Consider the following 23,812-nt stretch of genomic DNA (forward strand, 5'->3'; position numbering starts at 1 on the left):
GTCAAAACTACTATTTTCAAGATCAATAATGAACCTTTAAGCTCATTAACAGTGCAGTTTCCCTCTACAAATTAGAGGCACCTAAAAAAGATTTAAACAAAACATTCTAAGAAGGAAAAATCACTGCTCCCATCTGTGACGTGGTTTGCAGGTAGACATTGCTTTGTTTTAAAATTCACACAAAAAAAAGGTGGGGAACTACTTCTCCAGATCTCCAGATCCAGCAAAACACCATTACATAATTAAAAGTATGTGGTGTTGCTTAAAATAACTTTTTGCTTTATTTTATAAAGTTTGTTCAATTTAACAAACAGTACAATGTTATTATATTCATCTGACCCCAACCAAAAAATAGCTCGTGTATCCCACCCTCATGGATGCAGCTCCATCTGGCACAACTTATAATAATTATTTTAATTGCCTACTTTCATCGCTTAACATTACTTTCACCCCTAATTTACATCAAATAGGGCAATATTTTGCATCACATAACCCCAAAATTTGCCAGAACATTTCTCATAACTTAATACTTCACTGAGGAAAAGTGTAAGAGTTCATTTCACACTTGCTGTTGTGGGTGGGGGGCGGGAAAAGTCAGACTTCCATTGTCGTAAAATACATTTCATAGCTGCTGTCACAGAAAGAAAGACTATTTTACTAATTTGTTCATTTAATCTGCAAATGTAATATTTAGGAAATGCACAATGGTTGTACTGGAAGTTTTTTAACTCCATAAGGACAATTTAAATTCTAATAATAATAATAACTGTAACTGAGAACATCCCAGTTAATTGTGTTTCACTATTCTGGTAACTAAATAATTACATCGAACATAAACTACTGATGTCTCATACACACACCCGTCACACAGTATAACATGTAGTTGTTTGTCATTGTTATGTATTTGCTGAATTCCACATATATTTTCAGTTTTATACCATGTCAGCAGTGACCAATCAGCCTCTTCCCTTTGGTCGACTGGAGCGAGAGAAGCATGTCCAGATGATCTTCAGAGCTTTCCAGAACCGCTGTGCGCCTTCATGTGAGTGCCACACTGGCTCACCTGGAGCCAAACCCCACCAAACACCTATTGACTTGGAATCTGATGAGCAGCCGGCAGGTCCGGCTCCTGGGAGGAAGGTGGAGGACGGCTACACGCAGCCACTGGGGAAAGCGTGCAGGCCGGGGGTGGAACAGCAGTGGCCTGGAGGTGCAGCGGGATCACACTTTATGTCTGTGCTGGACACAGTCAGTCAAATACACATCACTGTCAGACCAGAGCTGCAGGGTGAGTAGGATGGGTTGATTGTGTGAATGCGTGTGTTTCTGTGTTTAAAAGGGGATAGCTGCAGTGCAGAGATTTGTCTGTTTTTAAAAGAATGATTCATCATTGCAGGCCCAACGTGTGTTCCCAGGAGGATCTACAATATCACCACAGGAGGGTCACAGTTATTTGTGGCCGTGGAAGGTACTGCTCCCTGTCCAGCTTCACTGAGAACACCCATCCCATCTGCATCTCATGTACAGTGAATGATGGTGTTTTTTCACTGTATCCTCAGTCTCTCCTTGATCTCTCCCTACTGTCAGAGAGCTCTTGTGTGTGCCTCCAGTGTTGCGGTCCAGCCCGGGCTTGTTCACTGCAGGGTTTTGACTGTCAGGGCCACCAGGCGTTTTATTTTGAAAGGCCTCTCAGGGTTGACGCCTGCTGCCTCGGCTGCTGCCTGATGGAGATGAGGGCCTACACACCTCAGAAACAACTCATTGGCACTGTATGCCAGAGGTAGGCTGCATCTGTTTCTATTGGCCTTGCCTAACTTGAACAGCGCTGGAAAGTACAATATTTTACTCTATTTTATACTTGTGCTCCACTATATTTCACAGGGAAATAGTGCACTTTTAACTTCACAACATTTATTCAAAATCTGTATTTATTAGTTACTTTGCAGATTAAGATTATTCATGTAAAACACATGATCACTTTATAAGATATGGTACATTGCTATAAATTAACTATCCAGCAAAGTGGTTAAAGAGAGCTTTTGCCATTGATTGATTTCACTACTAATACTTTGGTACATTTGCGTGTATTTTTACATTGTCATATTAATACTTTTACTTAAGTAAATGCCGTTATTTAATCACGGAAATTAAACTTATTTTCAATAAGATATACAAAATAAGAACACCCTTAATAATACCAAACCTACTACTGTCAGATCGTTTGAGATTTGAGACACGTCTCTGAGATTTGTGATGCTTTACAAATAATTTCCAGTAGAGGTGAATGTATTTTGTTTGGATGCTCACAGAATTAAATCTGTCTGTTTTCATTCAAACAACTTAGTGTAAAAAAACAAAAAAGTCCTTTTAACGATGTGTTCTGTGGGTTAACCAGAGTAATGGGACTCATTTTACGGACTAACCCACTGACCCCAACAATCAGAACACTGTACCAGCAATCTTAACATTTTACATTCTCAGACTGAACAACTCGTAATGTGAGCCTTTTTCCGTATCACTCCCAGCCAGTGGTCACTCTGAGCCACTGTAGATGCCCAGGCCTGTCTGTATATAGCAGTGACAGCCTTTGCTGTTCCACCCAGCTGGGGTGTATTCTAAACCTGGCAGAGATAATGCACGAAACAGCTGTCTGCACAGAGACACACTGAAGAGCTGGGAGGGAAGGAATGCGGCATCCTTCCTAATGGGAATGTTGGCTAATGGGAGATGTCGCAGCACTCCAACCAAAATACTTCCTTCTTCATGTGCCCTAAATCTGACTCCAGGGTTAGCTGGGGTGCCTTTGTATGTTGAATTTAGCTCTCCACAAGAAACACTCAATGAAGTTGTCTCCAATTAGGATCTGGCAGAGGTTTCGGTGACTTGGTATAAATATTCTCTCAGTTGTTGAATAAAGCATGTCCCAATTTGAGCTCTTCCGACACCAAGCAAACAATGGTTTTGGTGCTGCAGAATCATGACAGCTGAAAATGTGATCAACCAAGCATCAAAGCTGGGCTGCGCCAGTGTGTGAAGTACTGGCCAGTTTATCTGCCAGGTTGCTTATTGCATGGTTATGTAAGAAAATGTGCTGTGTGTTTGCTGACTGTGTTTTCAGGTGGAGCATGTTCACCCCTCTTCTGGAAGTGTGTGATTCTGAAGGAGCATTTACCGTCAGAATCCAGGGCTCCTATTGTCCATGCCGCTGTTTCTCCAACCAGCAATTCCAGGTAATATTTAAGAAACCCCAAATAAAACATTTGTTTCTACGTGTATTTCATTCAGTTTTTTGGCTGTTGTTCATACACCAGGTTGTCTCCAACATTGGTGAGAAAATAGGCACAATATGGAAGAAATGTCCCACCCCCACTGACGAACATAACATGGACCATGATTTTTTTGGGTTGGAAGGTGAGTTGTCGCTAAGGAAAGCCGATATCCTATTTCTCAAGAAGTGGTTTCCACACTTCTTCTGTCATGTCCCCCTTTAGAGGCCAAAACAAAGCCAAGTTCAATTTTATTTAAATAACATTATTAAGAGCATAACCAGTATGTTACTTTTCACACCCTGATAAAGTGACAGCAACACCAAAGACACAGGGCTCTTCCACTATACTGTCAGTGAACTCAACAAAAATGATAGACTAATTTACATTTAGCTTCTTCACTTTCTGCTCACTTCTTTCTAAATAAATCGACTCCCTAGCATCAGAGTGTTCTTATTTCTTTAATGTTCCCAAATAGAATCAGATTCATAGGTCTTTTTCACATTAGACATTTTGACTCGTCATAGCAGGAAAAGCACAGATGTTCCTAATACAATAACAACGGCTCCATTCTGGCAATTAATGCCATGCAATGCAGCAAATAATAAATTAGTTACACCTGCGTTTAGAAGTCAGAATGTCTGCTAAGAAAAGGAGTTATTCAAATTTTGCTTAACTTCACATTTTCTCCCTAGTCATATGCACCCCATAGCATGGGAACCACTGTTATGCAATATCTGCCTTTGGGGGTACCGGCAGCCTTTTAGACCCCATTCCCATTTCAAAATCTCTCTTCCAGTGCCACTGAGGTTGGAATCACACAATAAACTGCTGCTGATGGCAGCCTCTTTCTTGTTGGTAAGCATTTGATATTATCTTTCTCGCAGGAATATACTGTATATTGTTGTTAAAAGACACCTTTTTCACACAGTATTAAATGGGTTAATTCCATTTAGCTGTTTCTATTTTAGGTCTTGGTATTTTGCATGCTGGCTCACTGGGAATGGGACTGATATGTTATTAGTAACAGCTGTGCCTTGCCTATTATGACATACAGTGGGGAGAACAAGTATTTGATACACTGCAGATTTTGCAGGTTTTCCTACTTACAAAGCATGTAGGTCTAATTTGTATCATAGGTACACTAACTGTGAGAGAAAACAAAAATCCAGAAAATCACATTGTGTGATTTTTAAATAATTAATTAGCATTTTATTGCATGACATAAGTATTTGATAAATCAGAAAAGTAGAACTTTTGTTTGCAATTACAGAGATCAGACGTTTCCTGTAGTTCTTGACCAGGTTTGCACACACACTGCAGCAGGGATTTTGGCCCACTCCTCCATATAGACCTTCTCCAGATCCTTCAGATTTCGGGGCTGTCGTTGGGCAATACGGACTTTCAGCTCCCTCCAAAGATCTTCTGTTGGTTCAGATCTGGAGACTGGCTAGGCCACTCCAGGACCTTGAGATGCTTCTTACGGAGCCACTCCTTAGTTGCCCTGGCTGTGTGTTTCGGGTCGTTGTCATGCTGGAAGACCCAGCCACGACCCATCTTCAGTGCTCTTACTGAGGGAAGGAGGTTGTTGGACAAGATTTCAAAATTCATGGCCCCATCCATCCTCCTGACAATACGGTGCAGTCGTCCTGTCCCCTTTGCAGAAAAGCATCCCCAAAGAATGATGTTTCCACCTCCATGATTCACGGTAGGGATGTTATTCTTGGGGTTGTACTCATCCTTCTTCCTCCAAACACGGCAAGTGGAGTTTAGACCATAAAGCTCTATTTGTGTCTCAGACCACATGACCTTCTCCCATTCCTCCTCTGGATCCTCCAGATGGTCATTGGCAAACTTCAGACGGGCCTGGACATACACTGGCTTGAGCAGGGGGACCTTGTGTGCACTACAGGCTTTTAATCCATGACGGCGTAGTGTGTTACTAATGGTTTTCTTTGAGACTGTGGTCCCAGCTCTCTTCAGGTCATTGACCAGGTCCTGCCATGTAGTTCTGGGCTGATCCCTCACCTTCCTCATGATCATTGATGCCCCACGAGGTGAGATCTTGCATGGAGCCCCAGACCGAGGGAGATTGACCATCATCTTGAAATACTTCCATTTTCTAATAATTGCTCCAACAGTTTTTGCCTTCTCACCAAGCTGCTTGCCAATTGTCCTGTAGCCCATTCCAGCCTTGTGCAGGTCTACAATTTTATCCCTGATGGCCTTACACAGCTCTCTGGTCTTGATCATTGTGGAGAGGTTGGAGTCTGTTTGATTAAGTGTGTGGTCAGGTGTCTTTTATACAGGTAACGAGTTCAAACAGGTGCAGTTAATACAGGTAATTAGTGGAGCACAGGAGGGCTTCTTAAAGAACAACTAACAGGTCTGTGAGAGCCAGAATTCTTACTGATTGGTAGGTGATCAAATACTTATGTCATGCAATAAAATGCAAATTAATTATTTAAAAATCATACAATGTGATTTTCTGGATTTTTGTTTTAGATTCTGTTTCTCACAGTTAAAGTGTACCAATGATAAAAATTACAGACCTCTACATGTAAAAACCTGCAAAATCAGCAGTGTATCAAAAACTTTTTCTCCCCACTTTATCAAAATGCCTGTTGTGAAAAGGGGCCTATTTAATTAAATCCCTCACTGATCACTGACTCATCTGTTTTTCTCTACAGAATCACATGTTCTTTGAAATGAGCTGATAAATCCTGAGTCAACTGACATTGTTGGAAGTGGTCTACAACTAATGGACACTCCAGCCAACTCACTTTGACACAAGAGACTGCATCATTTGATAGTATTTGTAAGACAACAGTGCAGGCTTGTGTGGCATTACCTGTGGGACAAACTTTGCTTTAAAACAATTCAACATTTGTGAAAGAAAATGAAAATGAACCAGCTTTAGCAGCAGATGCATATTTGACATTTATTGCTATAATCCATTAGGTGTACATCCAACAGTGTTTCTTCACTTTTGACACACACCTGCATCCATCATCACACCACCAAACATGGGCAGCATTAGTTTTTCAACAAACTATAGGCGCTTTCTTGATGGTTCCAAAAAAATGCTCAAGAGAAATTGATCAAAACTGTAACAGACCCTGACCCTATATGTATTTCTTTTAATACAAAATGGAAAAAGAGTGAAGGTCAGTGTTTCAGGAGTCCTATACAACTTTAAGGACATTAAAGCAGATCCCTTGGATTCATTAAAGGCGGGGTAAAGACAACACATACAGAAGGGAAAACTGGTTCGGGTCGGGCTTGAGGCCAGGCACAGTGATTTAGGCAGCTTGGCAGTCCATTCTTAAGATGCCGGTTATACAGCCTTCTGCCCAGCACAGGATGGTCTTCCTCCTTTGGGATTCAACTTCCAGGTCAAAGATGGAGAATCATTGCTGATTCAGTTAAGTGGTCTTTGAAGTGGACTGTATTTACAAAGATATTGTACACAATAATAGTAATCATTCTACTTTGAAATGACCAGAGGAATTGTAGTTAAAATACAGCACTATAATAAAATAACATCTACCTGCAACCCTGTTTCAGTCCCAATAAAACAGATTAACACAAACTTATTTGACAGCAGGAAGTGTGATGTTATGTTAAGCAATAAAATCTGAACTACTATTATACCAAACTGGTTTAGTTGTATTTTGTCAAGTACACTTTGTTAACAGCTAATGACCAGATCAGCAAACACCAGTCACATGGCCTCCCCCTGGTGGCAAGTTAACAGATGTTACACTTGCATTAAAAAAAATTAAAATTATAATGGGAGGCCGCGTCATTCTTCTCTGGTTGATTAAAAATAACGCATATTTCTCTCTTCGGATTGGTTCAGTGTTCTGTTGACAGGATTTCCAATTTTACACAATGAAAGGAACGGACTTCTTGCCTCTGTTCCTGTCTTCATTTTACACAGTGCCAATCCACGTAGGTGTATTCTTTCCTGGACTTGTAATCCCCCAACACGTCGCATATACACACCTGCACACCGAAAACAGGGACAAGCAACATTAGCATAACACAAAAGCACATCATCGAACAATGATGTCTTTCACTCCCAACTAATGCCGCAACAGTTCTTACTCTTGCAGAGGTTCTCTGTGAGAGGGGTTAACGTCCGCCGCTAGCATTCACCAGACCATGGAAGTCTTCCCATGCTCTGCAAGCAAAGGAGGATGCAGCACATCATCATTCACAAAAAAACCCTGTTCAGATAATCATGGCTTTTCAATTACAACAGCATCAATTTCCTGCAAAAGCACATGAAACATGATGGAGATACATACGTGGTTGTGTTTTACTGGTCATTCTTTTATGATATATCGATACCATAACAACAATGAAAAAATAGAAAAACAGATTTTACACTTAATTAGAAAATCATCCTTCTCAAAACAAAGGTGTCTTTAATTATCTTCATTATCAATTATAATCTTTTATGTAAAATTGGCGAGAGAAAATGGGGACAAATCATTATTTATCAAACAAAAATTCAAAACCCAAAGATATTTAATTTAGAATGATATAAAAACAGAGTAAAGCAGCAAATCTTAACACAAATCTAATCCTTTTTATGTCGTAACAAACATTAGCACCGTTTTATTTAATATATGGATATATAATTCTTGGCTTATGTGCATGCATATTTGTATGTCTGAGAGACAGAAAGGGTTAAAGAGAATATAATAAAACGATGAGACATACATACTTAATGCTGTCTGTGTGCGTCTTGTACTCCATGATGGTGTTGGGAGGTAGGTTGAGGACTCTGCGCAGGGTGTCTCTGATGCGGGCAGTGGTCGCCTGGTCACTAGCAGTTTTGTTCCAGATAGAGATGATGTCCTCCTGGAGAAGAGAAGCAGAGTGTGTGAGTGAAGGCGTGTGTGAGTATATTGACATAGGCAGTGTGTCACTAGCTGCAACAGGCGTTTGTCTGTCTGTGGGTTTACCTGGAAGCGTACCGACACCACAGCCCCACAGATTTCCTCTCCAACCATGAACTGCTCCCCGAGCATGGCCAGGATCAGGTTCTCCCAGCAACGAGACGCCAAGCCTTTCCTCAGACGGATGATCCACTTCCCACCCATCTTATTGGCATCATCCTAACCACAACACAGACAGGATTTCAGAATGTGCTTTTTGTTTATTAAAGTATAATAAATGAGCAAATTAAAGTAGACTAAATGTATTAATATAAGATGCAGTCTTTAGCGTACAAGATACCAGCAAAAGAGAACCCACCTCCCACATGGGTTTAATACCCTCTTTGAACAGGTGGAAGTCACTGTGGCCTGTCAGGTCGCCTGGCCGTATCATGTGACTATAGAAACGCCAGAACTGCTCCACCTTGGAAAGGCCAGGAAATGTTTGTATCAACAACTGTCGGAGATTAAGTCAGCTTAAGCTTGTATTCATAGATTTGGTCTGTGTCTGGCTAAGGTGGTAAACAAAAACAAGTGTCCCCCTTCCCGTCTACCCTCTCTAAAGAGGTCATGAAGAAAGACATACCGAGGCAAAACTGCCAATCTGTTTAATGTTCTGTTCATAGCTCTGAGTGCTTGCGGGTCTCCCTGGGGTGCGTCTGGAGTACCAGAAGGTGTAGTTGTACTGAAGAGGGTGCTCTCCTGCCCCTGGCACCACCATCTGCAGAAACCAAGAAAGTGACTTAGTCCTGCGATTAAAGCCGGGGTGGGAAATGTTGGAGAAATAGCAAGAGACAGCTAGATTTTGAAAGTATCCAACTGAAAAATCCCCCCCCTGCATGGGCAGGGGGCGCACATGTAGGCAGGTAGACAGGCAAGTGAGCCAGCCAATCATTTCTTGGTTCCAGATGAAATGACAGTCCTGCCACAGTCACAGATGATGATTTTTTTTCATTTTTGTGTCAGAGCATGATTTATTGATTACTGTCAGGATGTAAAAACTTATTTACTTTCAAAAACAAAAAATGCTTCTCAAATAAACTGCCTCCCCCAGCTTTAACATTGACTCTGCAGAGACATATGAGCTCACCTTTTTCTTGGAGGTGTTCTGTTCCTTATCCTCATCTTCAATTTTTTCCTTCTCACCGTCTTTCGGTGAGCTTTGGTCCTGGTCGTGGTCTCCACTGTCATCATCTTTCAGACTGGATTAGATGGAAACACAGGCAGCAAAACAGAAACATTTAAATTAAGGGCTACTCCCAACTCTGTTCTTTATTGGGTACACCTGACTAAAATCAATGCAGTCTAATACAACAGCCCTGCAATAGATTCTACATATGAAAGTTTTAAAGTCTAGTTATCGTTTAAACTGTTTAGGGAGGTGTCCAGTTAACTTTGTAAATTTGGAGGTTGTAGTTTCTGGTGCTGTAGATCTGTACAGCGTTATGGTGACAGGTATGTCTAATATTAAAAATGCACTCACTGATGATATAATAGATATGACAAAATATTAAAAGCACTTTCAACAAAAAAGTAACATTAATGAAGATAACGTTAGGCTTTATTGCAGAGCTGTTGCATTAAAGTGTATGTTTAAGCTAGGTTCACCGGATAAACTGTTGACAAAGTGAATATGCTTTTTCCTGTGAACTGCAAATATGTATACGGTTAATGACGCACACCTCCACTTAAAGTATTCCGGCCGTGAACAGCCTTCAACACTGTTAGCTATATGCACGTACTTCAGGGACATGGGAGTCTAGTTTGAGCCGAGATTGCGCGAACCTTCCACCGCCTCTCAACAACTACCACGCCGAGGACTCAGGGCCTGTCCGCCTTCCGTCAGGCTAAGCTACAGCTAGCAATACAGCTCATTGCCCAATATAAGATACTATTTAATCTCTGCTGGTACTTCCCTTCGTTGTAAATGCACCTGTGCATGTGGACCTCACTCTCATGTGGGTTTATAAGCGCACACAGAGCATGCACGACCATGCAATAAAGCTGACACACCTCTCATTTACCATGCAACTGCTTTCATTAACGTTACGGTCCCCCGTGGATTTGCACTCACGACGGGGAGTCCAGTCTCTGGCAGATATTCCACACAAACTTTTGAATAACGGTACTCACGCGTCAAATTTGTTGTTCATTATTTTCTAGGTAGCAGCCTGTCGGAGTCCGACCACAACCTCCTGAATTCCGCAGGAACGGCGGCGCGCATAACCACGTGTACGCGCACGCCGTATGCTCTTCGTGGAGATGAGCTTGATTGCTCAGGCACAGCTTTCTTCCCTTACCAAACATATTCATTTACACTCACTGGCAACATGCATGATTGAAACATTTAAAAAAAAAAGCCGAAGCCACATCGTCAGTTATGTTTCACATTTTATTTGTCACAAACCAAACATAATAAATACACAGCGCAGTACCACTCAATCAGTTAAATATAGCTTTGTTAAAGTCTCTTTCAACAGTGGCTCTAATGAATCTTAAACCCTGTGACTTCAACACGCAGACGCAGGTGCGAGCAGGCAGACACACACACACACACACACACACACACACACACACACACACACACACACACACACGCACACACACGACCTCACATTCGCAGCCTCAACACAAAAAGGACTGGCAACTTCTTCATGTGAATCGGTTTCTTCTGATGTGCCGCATCCTTCGTTTCAATCTTCCATCCATCCACTTGTCATCTGTTCTTGCGGCAACTTCAAACCGCGGCTCTGTTCAGGTCCAAGCAGAGCTATGGACCGAGTCTGGGGGGACAAAAAGGGAGGGGGGGGATGGAGTCAGGAGCATAAGCCCCTTTTCCACTGAATGGAACCAGCTCAACTCGCCTCCACTCTATTCTCCTTTCTTGGTTTTCCATCAGGGAAAAGTTGTACTTGTACCTGTTCCCTGGTACTTTTTTTTGTATGACCTCCGTCAAGGTTCCAAGCGAGCTGAGGCGATACTAAATGTGACGTGAAAACACAGCAGACTACTGATTGGTCAGAGAGAATCACCACTTTAAGTGGACTTTTTTAGGTCCAGCCTGACTTTAGTGTTAGTCTGGATCTGGTGAGCAGGTTTGGGGATGATGGACTGACTGGGTCTGTGGTTACAGACTAGGTAAGAAGCAGAGTGTCTGCGGGTGAGGGATGGGAGGAAGGCTCTGGCATGGTATGGCACGGTATGGTGTGGTGTGGTTTGGTTGGCTCTGCTGTCGGGACACCATCCCCTCGCCCCCTGTGCCTCTTTGAGGACCTTCATGAGAGGGCCCTTTGTTCTGAGCCGGCAGGCGCACCAGTGAGTGAATGAGCAAGAGCCACGGCGGCCCTCTTCAATGGTGGCTGTTTGTTTACACCAGCCAGTCCCGTCATACTTCATTAGCAGCCCAGCCCACCGACAACCTCTGATGTCCTAATCGCCGATGAGTGTGTGGCTGCCCATCAGCCCAGAGCCTCAGCGGTTCAGGATAAAGGGCTAAATCTGCCTGCCTGCCTGCCTTTTCAGCCACTGGTGGGATACATCCATGCACACACATATAGCCTCCATGGTGAGGGTGGATGAGAGAACTGATTCTTTTTTCATGGGCCAAGAGGCACGGGAAGGTGGGCCGACGTCAGTGGAGCAGCTGCTGTCCCAGAGAACTAGCTTTGCATCACAGAGATGTGAGAGATCTGCCACCCAGAAAGACACAAAAGCAAGACAGAGCGATTATTCAGTACTGCCATCTCCTGATTACAATCACAGACTTAAAGATATATGTTTAAGGTGGGCATAAAGGATGTTTTTGCCCTGAATTGCCCTTGAGGCAGGACTTGTTGTCAGGCTGTTGCCTCATCCTGCTGTCAACCTTCCAAATTAACATAACCATTGGGACGTGTTGAGATTTGTTGAAGGTGAAACCACAATGTAACATTAACACTGTTCTCTTCACTGTAGATTCTGTTTTGGATTAATGGATTAAAACTTTAGTCTATAAAATGTCATAAAATAGTTATGAATGCCAACCACAGTTCCCCAAACTTCAAAGTGACATCTTCGCTTTGACAAAGACATTCCATTTACAACGATATAAAGCAGAAACCAGGAAGGAAATCCCCGAATTTGAGAAGCTGAAACCAGCAAATAGTAAACATGTTTGCTTGATGAATGACTTAAACAGTTAATATTTTTTTAAAACGACTGGCAAATAATTTTCTGTAGATTAACTACTAAATTGATCGACTACACTACTCATTTCAGTACTACATATGCTTTTTTGTTGGTTGTATGTTATTATAATGTTTTTACCATAGATTGTATATAAGAAAGTTTTTTACATTTATCTAAAAATTTCTAATAAAAATTTTAGTTTTTTAGTTTAACTGTACAAGTAGTTTTCAATTTTAACCCAGGCTTTAATCCTGTCCTTATTTTTGTGAAGGTATTTGTGACTGCAACATGTTTTTTGATGTTAATGTTTCACTTGCTTGGTCTCACTGGATAACTGATACAGCTTAATGCTTATTGTAGAGTATATACAGGTTTTATTTTTGCACATTCTGTAAAGCACCTTGATGAAGGCCCTGTGTCATAGGTGAAATAAAGACAATTTGTCAGCTAGTGTTGCAGAGTTGTCCAATTATCTAACCTCCTGAATGGCCCGTCCAAGCCTCTCCTGGCTTTTCACCACTTTCCTGAAAGAAGACACATCCATTATTATTTCTGACAATGATATAATAACGACACTACAGAGTACTCACGTTCTGATTACAAGATTAAGACAAAGGAACAGAGCCAACCTGTGTATTCTGCGAGCCAGGCTGAGGGTGAAGCTTGCTGAGCAGTCAGGCTGATATGTGGACGGCACTATGGTGTAAGCTCCGGGAGAAAGACAGCAGGCCAGACTGACATCCTGGGTGTAGCAGTGAGGGACACAACTGGCCACAGGATCCTCGTCCCTGGGTAATGTCTGTTCAGATTTGCCTTCTTGGAACTGGATACATAGTGAGGATCAAATAATTAGTTATTTTATCATAATATAGAGTATATTAAGTGTTTGCACGGTCAGCATAATTTAAAATAACTAACTGGCAGTTTTAGAGATTCACTCTAAGCCACATATTTTAGAACTTTCTGATTGTATTATAATCAGAGTTTTAACACTGATGTTTTCAAAACGATTGATTGATTAATGTGCACATTCCCCTATAAACAATGTGTTTATTCCCTTATCTGTTTCTCTACAGTATGAAAAACATCCTCACAGATATAAAAGTTTTAAGCTACGTCATACACCTTAAAGATGAAATGTTGAAACTTAAAAAATCAACTAATTACATTATTTGTACAGAATTTGTACCAAGAATAATGTCAACATGGATCAATGGCCCATACCTCTGAATGACAGTATTCTCCCTTAATGTTTGACTGACCTTATAAATGTGGAAGCCAATAGGGTGCAGATCAGTGTCAGGGCGGCTCTGGTGCAAGGTAATCTTGACATTAACTCCCGATGACACTGCTGACTCATCACACACTGTAAAAGGGAAGCATGGGTTCTGCCAGTGAGACAGGAAGTTCCTGCTTCCTCCAGCCGTCCTTCCTTCCATCCACGAGCCCTGGAAGTAAGTGGTCTCCCACTCTCCATCTGTTGTTAATGGCAGTGAAGGTGCTGGGCTTTTCATGGCACTGAGTGGGAAACCAACATTCTTATGTCATCAATAATTAAATCATGAAAAAAACACATTATTATAATCCCAACAAATCAAACATGGAAGTAGGAAAATCCATCTTTTGTTAAATAAATATACAAATAAAAGTGTGGGGTAGCTGATTCTTTAGTTGATTCTTTTAAACAGTTTTTCAAATTTATGGAAAATCATGACACTAAGTAAGTGCGCAAATTTCTAAATCATCATGCACAAATTTATACAACATGGAATTAAACAATATTGTTGACATTTTAACATAAGTATAAGGGATCTCAAAGGTATTGCAATTTTCTTTAATTGGCAAAACAAATAATGCAGTTTTGGAAGGAGACATTGTGTGACTTTTCACTTGATGTGTTTAATGTGTTGAATGTAACCTATTGTTTAACATTATGTTTTGTTCATTTGTGCATCAGATTTTATTGATTTGAGGCACAAGTCTCTAGAAGTATCTGAACTCTTGGATCTTTAAGTTCAAATTCTATTATAAAACAGGAACATAGCCTGGATGTACTTTATGTTTCCAGAAGAACTTCTACATAGCTATGATGAGTTGTTGTTTCCTTTCTCCTCCCATTAACTGGTCGTTACCTGAGGGATGTGGAAGACGAAGAAAAGACCCTGATGAGAAAGCGGGCCTCAGCTCCTGGCTGGTAGGTGCTGGGGATCACCAGGTAGTATCCGGGTTCTAGCTGTCTGTGGAGGACCACCTCTCTCTCATAGGCATGGCAGTGAGTAGAAGCACAAGTAGGTTTGTTCAACATCTGGCTGAGATTAAAACGCTTCTTCTCCACCTAGTGAAAGAAAAACACAAGAAACATGATGCAAATACACAAACACAAGCATTAGCATTTTCTCCCCTATAAGTCAAGGCACAAACCTTCCACATGTGTAGAGCGATAGCCTGGTAGTGCTGGTGTGCTGTGTTCTTTCTTTCCTCGAGTGCCGTTTGTGCGTACTTCTCCGTGTTTCTCCATTTTCTATGCTGCTGCAGGGATATCAGCACCTCTCCTCTCTCACACACTTTGAGCCAGAACTTAGGGTTGCTGCCGTAGCTGCTGCTATTTCGGCTGCCACCGGCGGAGTGGCCTTTTGTCCATCGGCCAGCCAGCTGATGGCTGTGTGTCAGCAGATTTCCTGTCGGAGAGGAAACTTGTCAGGGTTAAAAATCACAAAAAGAAAACGTTATTGTCATTGCACCAATAGTACAAAGAGATTTGCTGTGCAACTCCTAAAACTAAAGAAACACTGTACATGCATGCGCACACACTCATTCTCAGTCATGATTTTAAAAAAAGCTACTAGCTAAGTTTAAAACATTCGTTAGAAAAATAAGGGAATCACCAGTAGGGCTGGGCAATAAAACAATAATGATAATTATCACAATATAATTTTCCTCAATAACAATATAATAAATGTTTAATATATCGTCAATAAATATTTGGTTTAATTCATTTCAATCACGAACAAATTAGCACTTAATTTTTCTATTAAAGAGGTGGTATTATGCTTTTTGGCTTTTCCCTCTCCTTTACTGAGTTATATATCTTTTTTGTGCATGTAACAGGTTTGCAAAGTAAAAAAGCCAAAAGTCCAGCCCAAAGGGAGTTCCCATCTCCCACAGAAAGCTCTGCTCTGAACCGCTTGAAAATAGCTCGTTTGTAGTCCAGCCCTTCACTTCCTTTGCTTGTGACGTCACAATGAAAAGGCATCATAAAGCTTGCCAAGCGGCTAGCGGGGGTCAGGCACGCCCTCAAACCAAGCTAGTCTGAGTGGAGCCCCTTTGGCTCGACTCGCCTTTGTTTGGTTTTCCATTGTAGAAATGTTGCACCTGTACCTGCTTCCAGGTACTTTTTTTCGTATAACCTCATCTCCATCGAGGTTCCAAGCGAGCGAGTGATACTAAAATGTAACGTGAAAACACGACAGACTGCTGATTGGTCAGAGAGAATATTCACTATTCACTGCATCATCATTGCATGCACCAGAGGCCAGCAACAGAAAGTTTTATATTTTACAGTTTTCGTATGTAATTTCATCACTAAATCCACTTCTGAGGAGTTTTGAGGAGCCGCCCGCTCACAGAGCCCTCTGCTCCCGCCGTCACACAGACCACTGCAGCAACAATGGCAACAGCTGGAAGGTTTTCATACCGCTTATCTGTCTTTACATTCTGAGTAATGTTCAAACGTTTTAACTTAAAAAAGAGAAAGCTGTGTGGATCGCTGATGTGTGTGTCGCAGTGAACATTACGTCACGGCAGTTGTGTGTGGTGTCACTAAGACGACAAGCGACGTACTATCTCTGGGTACTATCTGCAATGGAAAACGTAGCAGGGCCAAGTAGAGTCGAGTCTATTGATTTGCGCTAATGTAGCATTTTTCGGCAAGGCAGCATAGATCGTCAGAACACCGGCAACAGTTCAATGTTTAGTCCTAAAATACAATGCAACTCCGACTCTGTTTGGGCCTGGAAATTCACAATCACAACCTGTAAGTATGCTTTATTGGTTGTGAATTATATTTAAAATAAACACGGCAATGTAACTTCACAGACTGTTCAAGTGCGGAGTTGTTGTAAACGTTGTCTAACACAGCTAAAGTTATAGCTATAACATTACACCCGATCTGAAAGCTACTGAGCAAACGTTCAAACTGTTTGGCCAATTTTTATGTAAAATTGAGTTGAAATATGGTGATTTTTGTAGTTTATGGTAAGATGTGGAACAATGCTGTTGTGTGGTTGTGGACTTGAGTAACTTACACCATGTGCTAGGTTACTGTCGCATACTGAAGCGGCTTTGATTTGGATCACACTACCTTGTTTCTTACGACCCGCCCTTCTCTGCTTCTGATTGGCTAGTAGTCCTAACCTGGGAACTGCGCATGTGCAACTCCCAACAAAAATTTTGTACAAGTAAGATGCATCACTCTGTAGCTCAAGAGCGGAGCGTACAACGCATAGGGTGAAAAGAGGAGCTGCAGCAATGTGCAGTATGACAAAAATATGGTGTTTTTTGAAAATTAAACCATGTAAACCTGTTCTGGTACAACCCCTAAATAGGATTTTGAACCTGAAAATTAGCATAATACCACCTCTTTAAAATATTTATTTTGTTGAGGAAAGTGGGACTGAAAAAGATTTACTAATCATATTTGTTGAAAAACATTTTATCATAATAGTTTTGATTGTTTTACCTCAGATATGTGAAGTGACCAATTGTTTGGCATCAAGTGTTCTGATCATAAAGAAAAGTTTCACCAAATAATTAACAATCTGGTTTCTTAAATTTTTACTCAGGTGCAAAAATCAGCCTTTAAACTTGAAAGAAATAATGATTTGATATATATCGTGATAATTATCAATATCGAATGATATAAAATGTTTTTATCGTGATAAAATTTTTGGCCATGTGGGCCAGCCCTAATCACCAGTATAGATGCTCTTTAGGTGCCCCTCATCACTGATGGGGTAGCCCACTGTGACATCATCAAACTGGGACAGGAATTCAGTCTCATCCAACCAGAACTCGCCCTCGGCCACCCTGGCTTGTAGATCCAAAGCAGAAACAGGATCGACAGAGCTCCAACCAGCTCCACTGCAGAAAAAGAGGTAGATTGAGTGAATCCCCAGCCAGCACTAACTAAAACATGTCCACACACTCTGGTAAAGTCTGCAAGGTTAGTGCTCTACAGACTTCCAGAGAGACCACATAAAATTACACTGTCACGGTACTGGTCATATCCATGGCAACTACTGAGGTCTGAAGACCTGCCTCATAAAACATTTTATTCCACTGAGGCACAGCAGCCTTTCAGACTTGATATGATTATGGTTAGCACTTCAGTCCAGAAGTCAGCAGGGTGGATATTTGGATTCCGCAAAACTCCTTTTTGCGGTCACTCACATCTCTAATGGAGACTCACATAAGGTGACATGCATGCCTACTTTCCTATCCAGGCCCCTCCCCAGCAGCATCTTCCCCAGGGGTTTTGGATCCTGAGCAGCAGTACTTCACTCCCTGACACCGTCTTCACATTCAACCACTCCATGACAGTCATGGCATGGTACTGACCCAGTTCGCTGGCACCTACAACAGGCAGGTCATCAGATGTGATACAGGATCAAAACCATTTGTATCGGCAAGAATGCTCTTTTTCCCCCCTTTTTTTTTACCTCCGGGGCTGCTGTGAGTGGAGCAGCTTATCGCACACTGGTCTTTCACTGGATACAGAAGGTTCAGGTCCAACTTTCGCCTCCTGACCTGGTCGCTATCCTGTTCTTGTCTCTGCTCCTCCTCTGACCCACCGTCTTCCAAGTTCCAGCGCTCCGCCAGGCCCCCGGTCAAATCCACCAAGGCCTCGGCCACCTGCCCTGCCCATAGTCGCTCATATGAGCCATGTAGCCTAGAAGAGGATATAAGGAACAAGAAATTGGATTTCCAAACTTCACTAAAATGTTGTTTGGAATGCATTACAAGATAAGCAAATAAATTCAAAAAGCACCACCAGGAAAATCTAATCTATATCAAAGTTCAAAGGTTAAAAAGTGAGACCAGACAGGGAATTTCCACAGGTTACTTACTTAGCATAGGCCTTCTCCAACAGGGCCACCCAAAAGGCAGTGGGGGAGTGGCAGCGTGAGAAGCAGAGAGTGGAATTGATACAGGGCAGACGGTCATCGATGGTGACCTCTGTCCAGTGTCCCTGCTGCCAGAAACAAAACTGGAAGGAGCCCCTGTACCTGCTGTCACCCCACTGGGGCTGGTCTGGAGGCAGCACCTACAGAGAGTCATGGACTAAGTCAGTGCAGCGGCGCCGGAAATGCAGTAGAAATTCACAGAAACTTAGTCTAACCACTGGCCCATAATTCAGTTGTCCAGAGTGTGTTCAAAACCAGAGCTGCTACATTACCTTGTTGAGTAGATGTTTGTTCTTTAGCAAGACGGTGCAGGCACAGAGAAACCAGCAGTCTCCTAATAAGCCTTGCTTTGCGTGACCCAGGTTGATGTTGTCAGGGAAGAAAGCTGGCGACTGGCAGATCTCCTGGAGTTGTAAAATATACATTAAGGAGGATTGAGACACTTAAAGACGACTCACAATAACACTGGGATTTGGGTTTTGGGGTGCAAAAGAAATAAGGTGCAGAAATGTCTTATTCTAACATGGTGGTCACTATATTGTTTTATCACACTATAATTTTGTCGGCTTGTAAGATGATAGACATAGAAATAAAATAAAAACATACAAAAAATATTATATTTGGTCTTTTATTACATATATTTGCTTTTTGTAAAATACAGAACAATAACTTTTTCGTTATCAGATCAACCACCTGATAGGGGAAATTCTCAACAGGTCAACCAGTGACAGGTGATGCCAAAAATTCACGATCTTATCAACAGCATTTATAAACTTTTACCTCATGACAAAACAAATGTACAAGGAAGTCACCGGGGCATTTCCCATTTACCCTTGGCAAAGAGCCTGACCTGTGGGCGTTGCCAAGTGACGTCTCCCTTCAGCCTGCCGATGGGCGTGGAGCTGTCAGACAACAGGGACGTGTCGTCAGAGGGGAAGTCCGGGTCCTCAAACAGAGCCTCGCCTCCACCCTCTGCCCTGTACTCTTCTTTCATGGCTTCTGTTTCTTTTCAGCCTGGATTGTACCTGCGGGGTCAGTGCGTGAACCTCAGCCAGCTGTGACCATCCTCACTGCCTCCATTTCACACTTGTACTACACCTAAAAACCAAACCAAAGTTACATTTAAATAGTCATACAGTCACAAGTAACAACAGAAAGCTGCACCTTGCTGTAGCTGTAGGGAGGTGAAGGTTTAACCCTGTTTATCTGTGACTACATAGTGTTTTTCTCTCTTTTCTTCTCATTTGTTTTGTGAATACTGAGGTAAGTGTGTTATTTGTATGTAACAAATCAAATAAAGTTCATTTTATGCGTATAGCCCAATACCACAAATCCCAAATCGCCTCAAGGGGCTTTAGATTAAACAATACAAATGTACTTTCGCTCATGAGTTCACAAATATCAGTAGAATATATTGTAACAATGGGTATACATGTTAACACTATTGTAGGTATGTAAGTAAAATTGTGTTTTCTGGAAAACATACTTAGTGGTTATTCGCCTTTAGTGAAAAGCCCCATTCATAAGTTATTACTGTTAACACAACCGTAATAACAGAGATATACAAAGGAAACGCTGATTGGATATGTCTCCAAACTAAAATGTAATATTAGAAACATTAGCAAGTAATGTTGTGGCTCTCTTCTACGTTCCTGTATCTTACCTTCCTCCTCTTATAAGCATCGTTCCCCTCGTAGCTTTTATGCTTCATAACAACACAACAGCTAACCGTTAGCTTCAGCTAGCTTGTAATGCACAGTTAGATGGAGGTTAGCATCTCCGTGTCGCTTCATCTTACCATGTTTTCAGAACTACCACCCCAATCACAATATGTCTTTTTTTTATCTAAAAGGATTAAAGATTTCGTTATGGCTAACAGTCACACCCCAAACCAGACATGACATCTTGTGAGTATGAAAACACGGCAAGTCTCTTCCGCTTGGACATCTAGCAGCTCATTCATGGAGTGAATCCTTCCTGTGCTGCTGAACACTCCCGCTACCTACTGTTCGTACCGTGAATTACACACCATGCTCACACATGTTAGTGACCAGCTAAAAGTAGCGCGCTCTACTAATTTATGGTAATTTTACAGAATGCAGTTTGTGGTGTTGTTGTGAATTGTATTGCATGATGATACTAAGTCATTTTGTCACATGAGGGTTGAGTCTAAATGTTCAAAATACAGTAAAACAGTTTCAACAAAAACTGAAACCTTCATGAAGGTGGAATTTATTGCAGGACTGCAGTAGTACTGCATTTTGTTTTAGCTAGGTGGACAGGTGTCGTGCCAAGGTAGTTATCCCCGACAGAAAGTGTTTCCCCTGCCGCGGGAGCGCGCGTGCATTCAGCGGTGAAGGCGGTCCTTCGACTTCATGAAAGTGAATGAAAAATATACCATGTGGATTGTTTAATCTATCGTTTTAGAATTGTTTTATTAACGAGGTTTGTGTAGAGCAAGCTAGCACTTATAAACGTTTGCACTCAATTGAGAATGTCTACATAAGACGAGCATTTAGTTTCACTCGTAAAGCAAACATTTATTTCGTGATAACGTTAGTCTGGCGATGTTATATAACTGACCATGTAGTCGATCACTTTGTCATCCATGTTACTGTTTAGAAGCTAGATTCAGACAGACTGTCACCTTTTTAAAGTAAGCTGCTCCTACAGACGCCATCGATACAGATGTTACTGTGAATTTTACGTTTTCTCTGCAGAGATACGCTTTTAATGCGCCGTTAACGGAAAGTAGGTGCGACGCAGGCTGCTTTCCAACACGACCACCAGTGCCATGGTGTGGCTCATTGGATATCAGTTGTTTCAGTAGAACAATAAAGCCTTAAACTGAAAAGGTATTTGCCTGATTTTATAAATGTTTACATCTGCCCAGCTCATTCATATATGTGATAACTGCCGGTCTCTGTACAACAAAGGAGACCTGGCGTTCTTCTGCATAACTGCGCGCACACAGCCTGGCTGACAGCTCATTCGGTTAACAAACCCTATTGCCGATTACAGACTGGTGAAGTTATGAAGGTATGAATGGAAAATGTAGCGAAAGTAAAAGTAGATTACTGGCCCAAAGAAAATACTGGAGTAAATAGTAAAAGTAGGCTACAGTTTTAAAAAAAGATCGTGAAAAGGTGCCAATTACTTTTTTATTTTATTTATTTATTTTGCAGTCACTACCCACCCTGCAGCAGGCGTCCCCACTGCTGTCTTCAGGTACAAAAAGTAACAGCACAAAAGAAACGTAATATTGAGGCACTTTGCTGCACCTGCCTCGAGCGAACTCTTTTTTTTCTCCCTTAACTTTTCAGCATTTGCACTGTGTCGCATGTTTTTATAGGCCTACATGATTTTTGTCCGCGTTTCAACTGTTTAATCATGTCTGATGCGGAGTGTGTGATTGATTGATTAACTAGTCATTCAAACCGCCTGGCTATGAGCCAACTCCAAAATCGCCGAAAAAAGTGACTAAACATTGATTTCGAAATGTGGGGGGGACATGTCCCCCTTAAGTATAATGGCTCCTACGCGTATGGGCAACTGAGAGTGCATTTAGTCAAATAGTGTTCATACTAGTATTCACAAGACTAATTTTACTTCCCCACTTTCCTTCCTTTATTAAGTTTTCCCTGTATCTATTAGTCCCTGCTTAATTTCTTCTGTTTTTCCTTCTTCTCTTTCCTCCTGTCTTCCTTCCTTTCCTTCTACAGATGATTGAAAAGCATTAAAATCTCCAAATTGGAAACACAAGGATCCTTGAGTACACTTTACTGGTAATACTTGTTTACTTCAGCAAACTTTTGAAGCTTGGCTGTGCAGAAATTGTAATAAAATAATTCCTATAAAAGCTCCAGATCCAGTTAGTTATACAGATAAACACAGAAACAGCAACTTATTAATAAAAAATTTATTTATTGGCATTAAATTAATATATTTGAAGAAATACATTGAAAGTAATACAAAAATAGAGGATTCATTTATTTTAATATATTAAATTCATCTCGTGTGTCTTTAAGTTTCCTCAGGTGATCTGCTGCTCAAAGTTTTCTATTTAGAAAGAGAACAAAGAAAATATTAAATTGATTCAAATACGATTGTTGCATTGTGACTCAATATTGATGCCTGTTCTGTGTTTAGCAAAGAGAAATTAACTTACTGTGGTACAGAGTTCATGGCTTTTTGCACCCACTTTGTGTCAGGATTGGCACAGAGAAGTCTGTTTCTCACTGTCTTGAAACTGTATTAAGACAAAGGAAGACGTTAAAACAATACTACAACAGCAGAGCTGACATTTCTCTTCTTTTTTTCCCAGATCCATTGATTTGTATTTTCTTACATTACGGCCTTGATGTTGCAGGCTTCTGTGACCTCCTGGATTCTGTAGTATTTCAGCACTTTCACTGGGATTGGATGGTCTTGGTACTGTGTGCAGCAAAGCCTCATGGGACCTTTAAACAGGAGACATTACAAACATGTCAATAAAAATCAAGAGGCCAAGTTACATATTCAAGTAGACACTTTAATGTGAAAACAGTTCTGTAATTAAAGAAATACAGACAACAACTTGCGTGTTCTCCTAAACCAATAATATTTGAGAGATGCTGTACAGTAAATATCTGCTGAAGCCATACTTACTGCTTTCACCCAGCGCCACCAGCAGCACCAGTATTACGGAGACACACACAGTAAGCTTTGCCATCCTCACACAGCTTCTCCTCAGCAGTGAATCAGTTTTCTGATCTGGACTCTCAAAAGGGATGAATTGATAAAGTTTATCTGGCTGTGAAGTTTAAATACTCTCTCCCACCACAGACCAACAAACTAGCTGGAAATACCAACGTTGCATATTTGGGTCAGGCGGGAAGTGTGACATACGGAGTACTTTTACCCACAATTGTTGTACAAAATCCCCTCCCGGGTTGGTACAGGGGAATCAAGACACACGCATGTGCCACTTACCTTTAAAATAGATCCTGGAATGAGGTCATGCTGACGAAGAATACTATCAAACAGCAATTGTCCATTCCTTGAATGTAAACACTGTTGAACACAATGAATACTTTTCAAATACTATTAGTATTATTTATTCAACTTAATTTAATAAGCAGTGATGAAATGTACATTCACTCCAATACTGAACTTCCGTACACAATTGAGGTATTTGTACTTTAATTGACCACTTCAAATTTATGCTATTTAATCCTTCTTCCACATTTCAGAGGGAAATATTGTATTG

General features: G+C 41.3%; 3 protein-coding genes and 1 long non-coding RNA gene across 8 annotated transcripts; 1 reads left to right on the plus strand and 3 right to left on the minus strand.

Moving 5' to 3' along the window:
* Window positions 1-939: 939 nt before the first annotated feature.
* Window positions 940-6,801, plus strand: LOC123973035 (phospholipid scramblase 1). The gene is made up of 7 exons (XM_046052876.1): window positions 940-1,288; window positions 1,397-1,468; window positions 1,588-1,780; window positions 3,119-3,230; window positions 3,312-3,411; window positions 4,066-4,124; window positions 5,957-6,801. The coding sequence occupies exons 1-7, from the start codon at window positions 940-942 to the stop codon at window positions 5,981-5,983; spliced, it is 912 nt and encodes a 303-aa protein (XP_045908832.1). The 3' UTR covers window positions 5,984-6,801.
* eif4e2 (eukaryotic translation initiation factor 4E family member 2) lies at window positions 6,182-10,488 on the minus strand. 5 transcript variants are annotated; one of them, XM_046052877.1, is made up of 8 exons: window positions 10,349-10,488; window positions 9,306-9,417; window positions 8,802-8,936; window positions 8,535-8,639; window positions 8,243-8,395; window positions 8,002-8,138; window positions 7,377-7,452; window positions 6,182-7,274 (listed from the first exon to the last, which is right to left on the minus strand). In XM_046052877.1, exons 1-7 carry the CDS (start codon window positions 10,366-10,368, stop codon window positions 7,404-7,406), a joined length of 711 nt encoding a protein of 236 aa, XP_045908833.1. In that variant the 5' UTR covers window positions 10,369-10,488; the 3' UTR covers window positions 6,182-7,274; window positions 7,377-7,403. The 5 variants fall into 5 exon arrangements, with proteins under 5 accessions (XP_045908833.1, XP_045908837.1, XP_045908834.1 ...); XM_046052881.1 differs by having other exon boundaries at window positions 7,998-8,138; window positions 10,349-10,386; XM_046052878.1 differs by having other exon boundaries at window positions 10,240-10,372.
* A 105-nt stretch (window positions 10,489-10,593) lies between these two features.
* On the minus strand, window positions 10,594-20,544 carry capn10 (calpain 10). Its single transcript, XM_046052493.1, has 13 exons — window positions 20,228-20,544; window positions 19,415-19,662; window positions 18,837-18,968; window positions 18,508-18,704; window positions 18,100-18,329; window positions 17,872-18,013; window positions 17,355-17,521; window positions 14,804-15,060; window positions 14,515-14,717; window positions 13,645-13,900; window positions 13,012-13,205; window positions 12,861-12,906; window positions 10,594-11,904 (listed from the first exon to the last, which is right to left on the minus strand). The coding sequence occupies exons 2-13, from the start codon at window positions 19,556-19,558 to the stop codon at window positions 11,875-11,877; spliced, it is 1,998 nt and encodes a 665-aa protein (XP_045908449.1). The 5' UTR covers window positions 19,559-19,662; window positions 20,228-20,544; the 3' UTR covers window positions 10,594-11,874.
* A 2,052-nt stretch (window positions 20,545-22,596) lies between these two features.
* LOC123973152 lies at window positions 22,597-22,943 on the minus strand. Its single transcript, XR_006825545.1, has 3 exons — window positions 22,913-22,943; window positions 22,733-22,792; window positions 22,597-22,623 (listed from the first exon to the last, which is right to left on the minus strand). It is a non-coding gene; the product is annotated as an uncharacterized LOC123973152 (long non-coding RNA).
* Window positions 22,944-23,812: the final 869 nt, after the last annotated feature.

The sequence above is a fragment of the Micropterus dolomieu genome, linkage group LG06, assembly GCF_021292245.1.
Source record: "Micropterus dolomieu isolate WLL.071019.BEF.003 ecotype Adirondacks linkage group LG06, ASM2129224v1, whole genome shotgun sequence".
Taxonomy (NCBI): Eukaryota; Metazoa; Chordata; class Actinopteri; order Centrarchiformes; family Centrarchidae; genus Micropterus; species Micropterus dolomieu.

Coding starts and splice junctions, on each gene's coding strand:
- LOC123973035 (XM_046052876.1), top strand. CDS start 940: ATGTCAGCAGTGACCAATCAGCCTCTTCCCTTTGGTCGACTGGAGCGA. Junction 1,289..1,396: donor TGTCAGACCAGAGCTGCAGG/GTGAGTAGGATG, acceptor TCATCATTGCAG/GCCCAACGTGTGTTCCCAGG. Junction 3,231..3,311: donor TCTCCAACCAGCAATTCCAG/GTAATATTTAAG, acceptor TTCATACACCAG/GTTGTCTCCAACATTGGTGA.
- eif4e2 (XM_046052877.1), bottom strand. CDS start 10,368: ATGAACAACAAATTTGACGC. Junction 8,640..8,801: donor AGATTGGCAGTTTTGCCTCG/GTATGTCTTTCT, acceptor GGCCTTTCCAAG/GTGGAGCAGTTCTGGCGTTT. Junction 8,139..8,242: donor TGGTGTCGGTACGCTTCCAG/GTAAACCCACAG, acceptor TCTCTTCTCCAG/GAGGACATCATCTCTATCTG.
- capn10 (XM_046052493.1), bottom strand. CDS start 19,558: ATGAAAGAAGAGTACAGGGCAGAGGGTGGAGGCGAGGCTCTGTTTGAG. Junction 12,907..13,011: donor CTGGCTCGCAGAATACACAG/GTTGGCTCTGTT, acceptor GTCTTCTTTCAG/GAAAGTGGTGAAAAGCCAGG. Junction 11,905..12,860: donor TTGGACGGGCCATTCAGGAG/GTTAGATAATTG, acceptor TCTGGGTGGCAG/ATCTCTCACATCTCTGTGAT.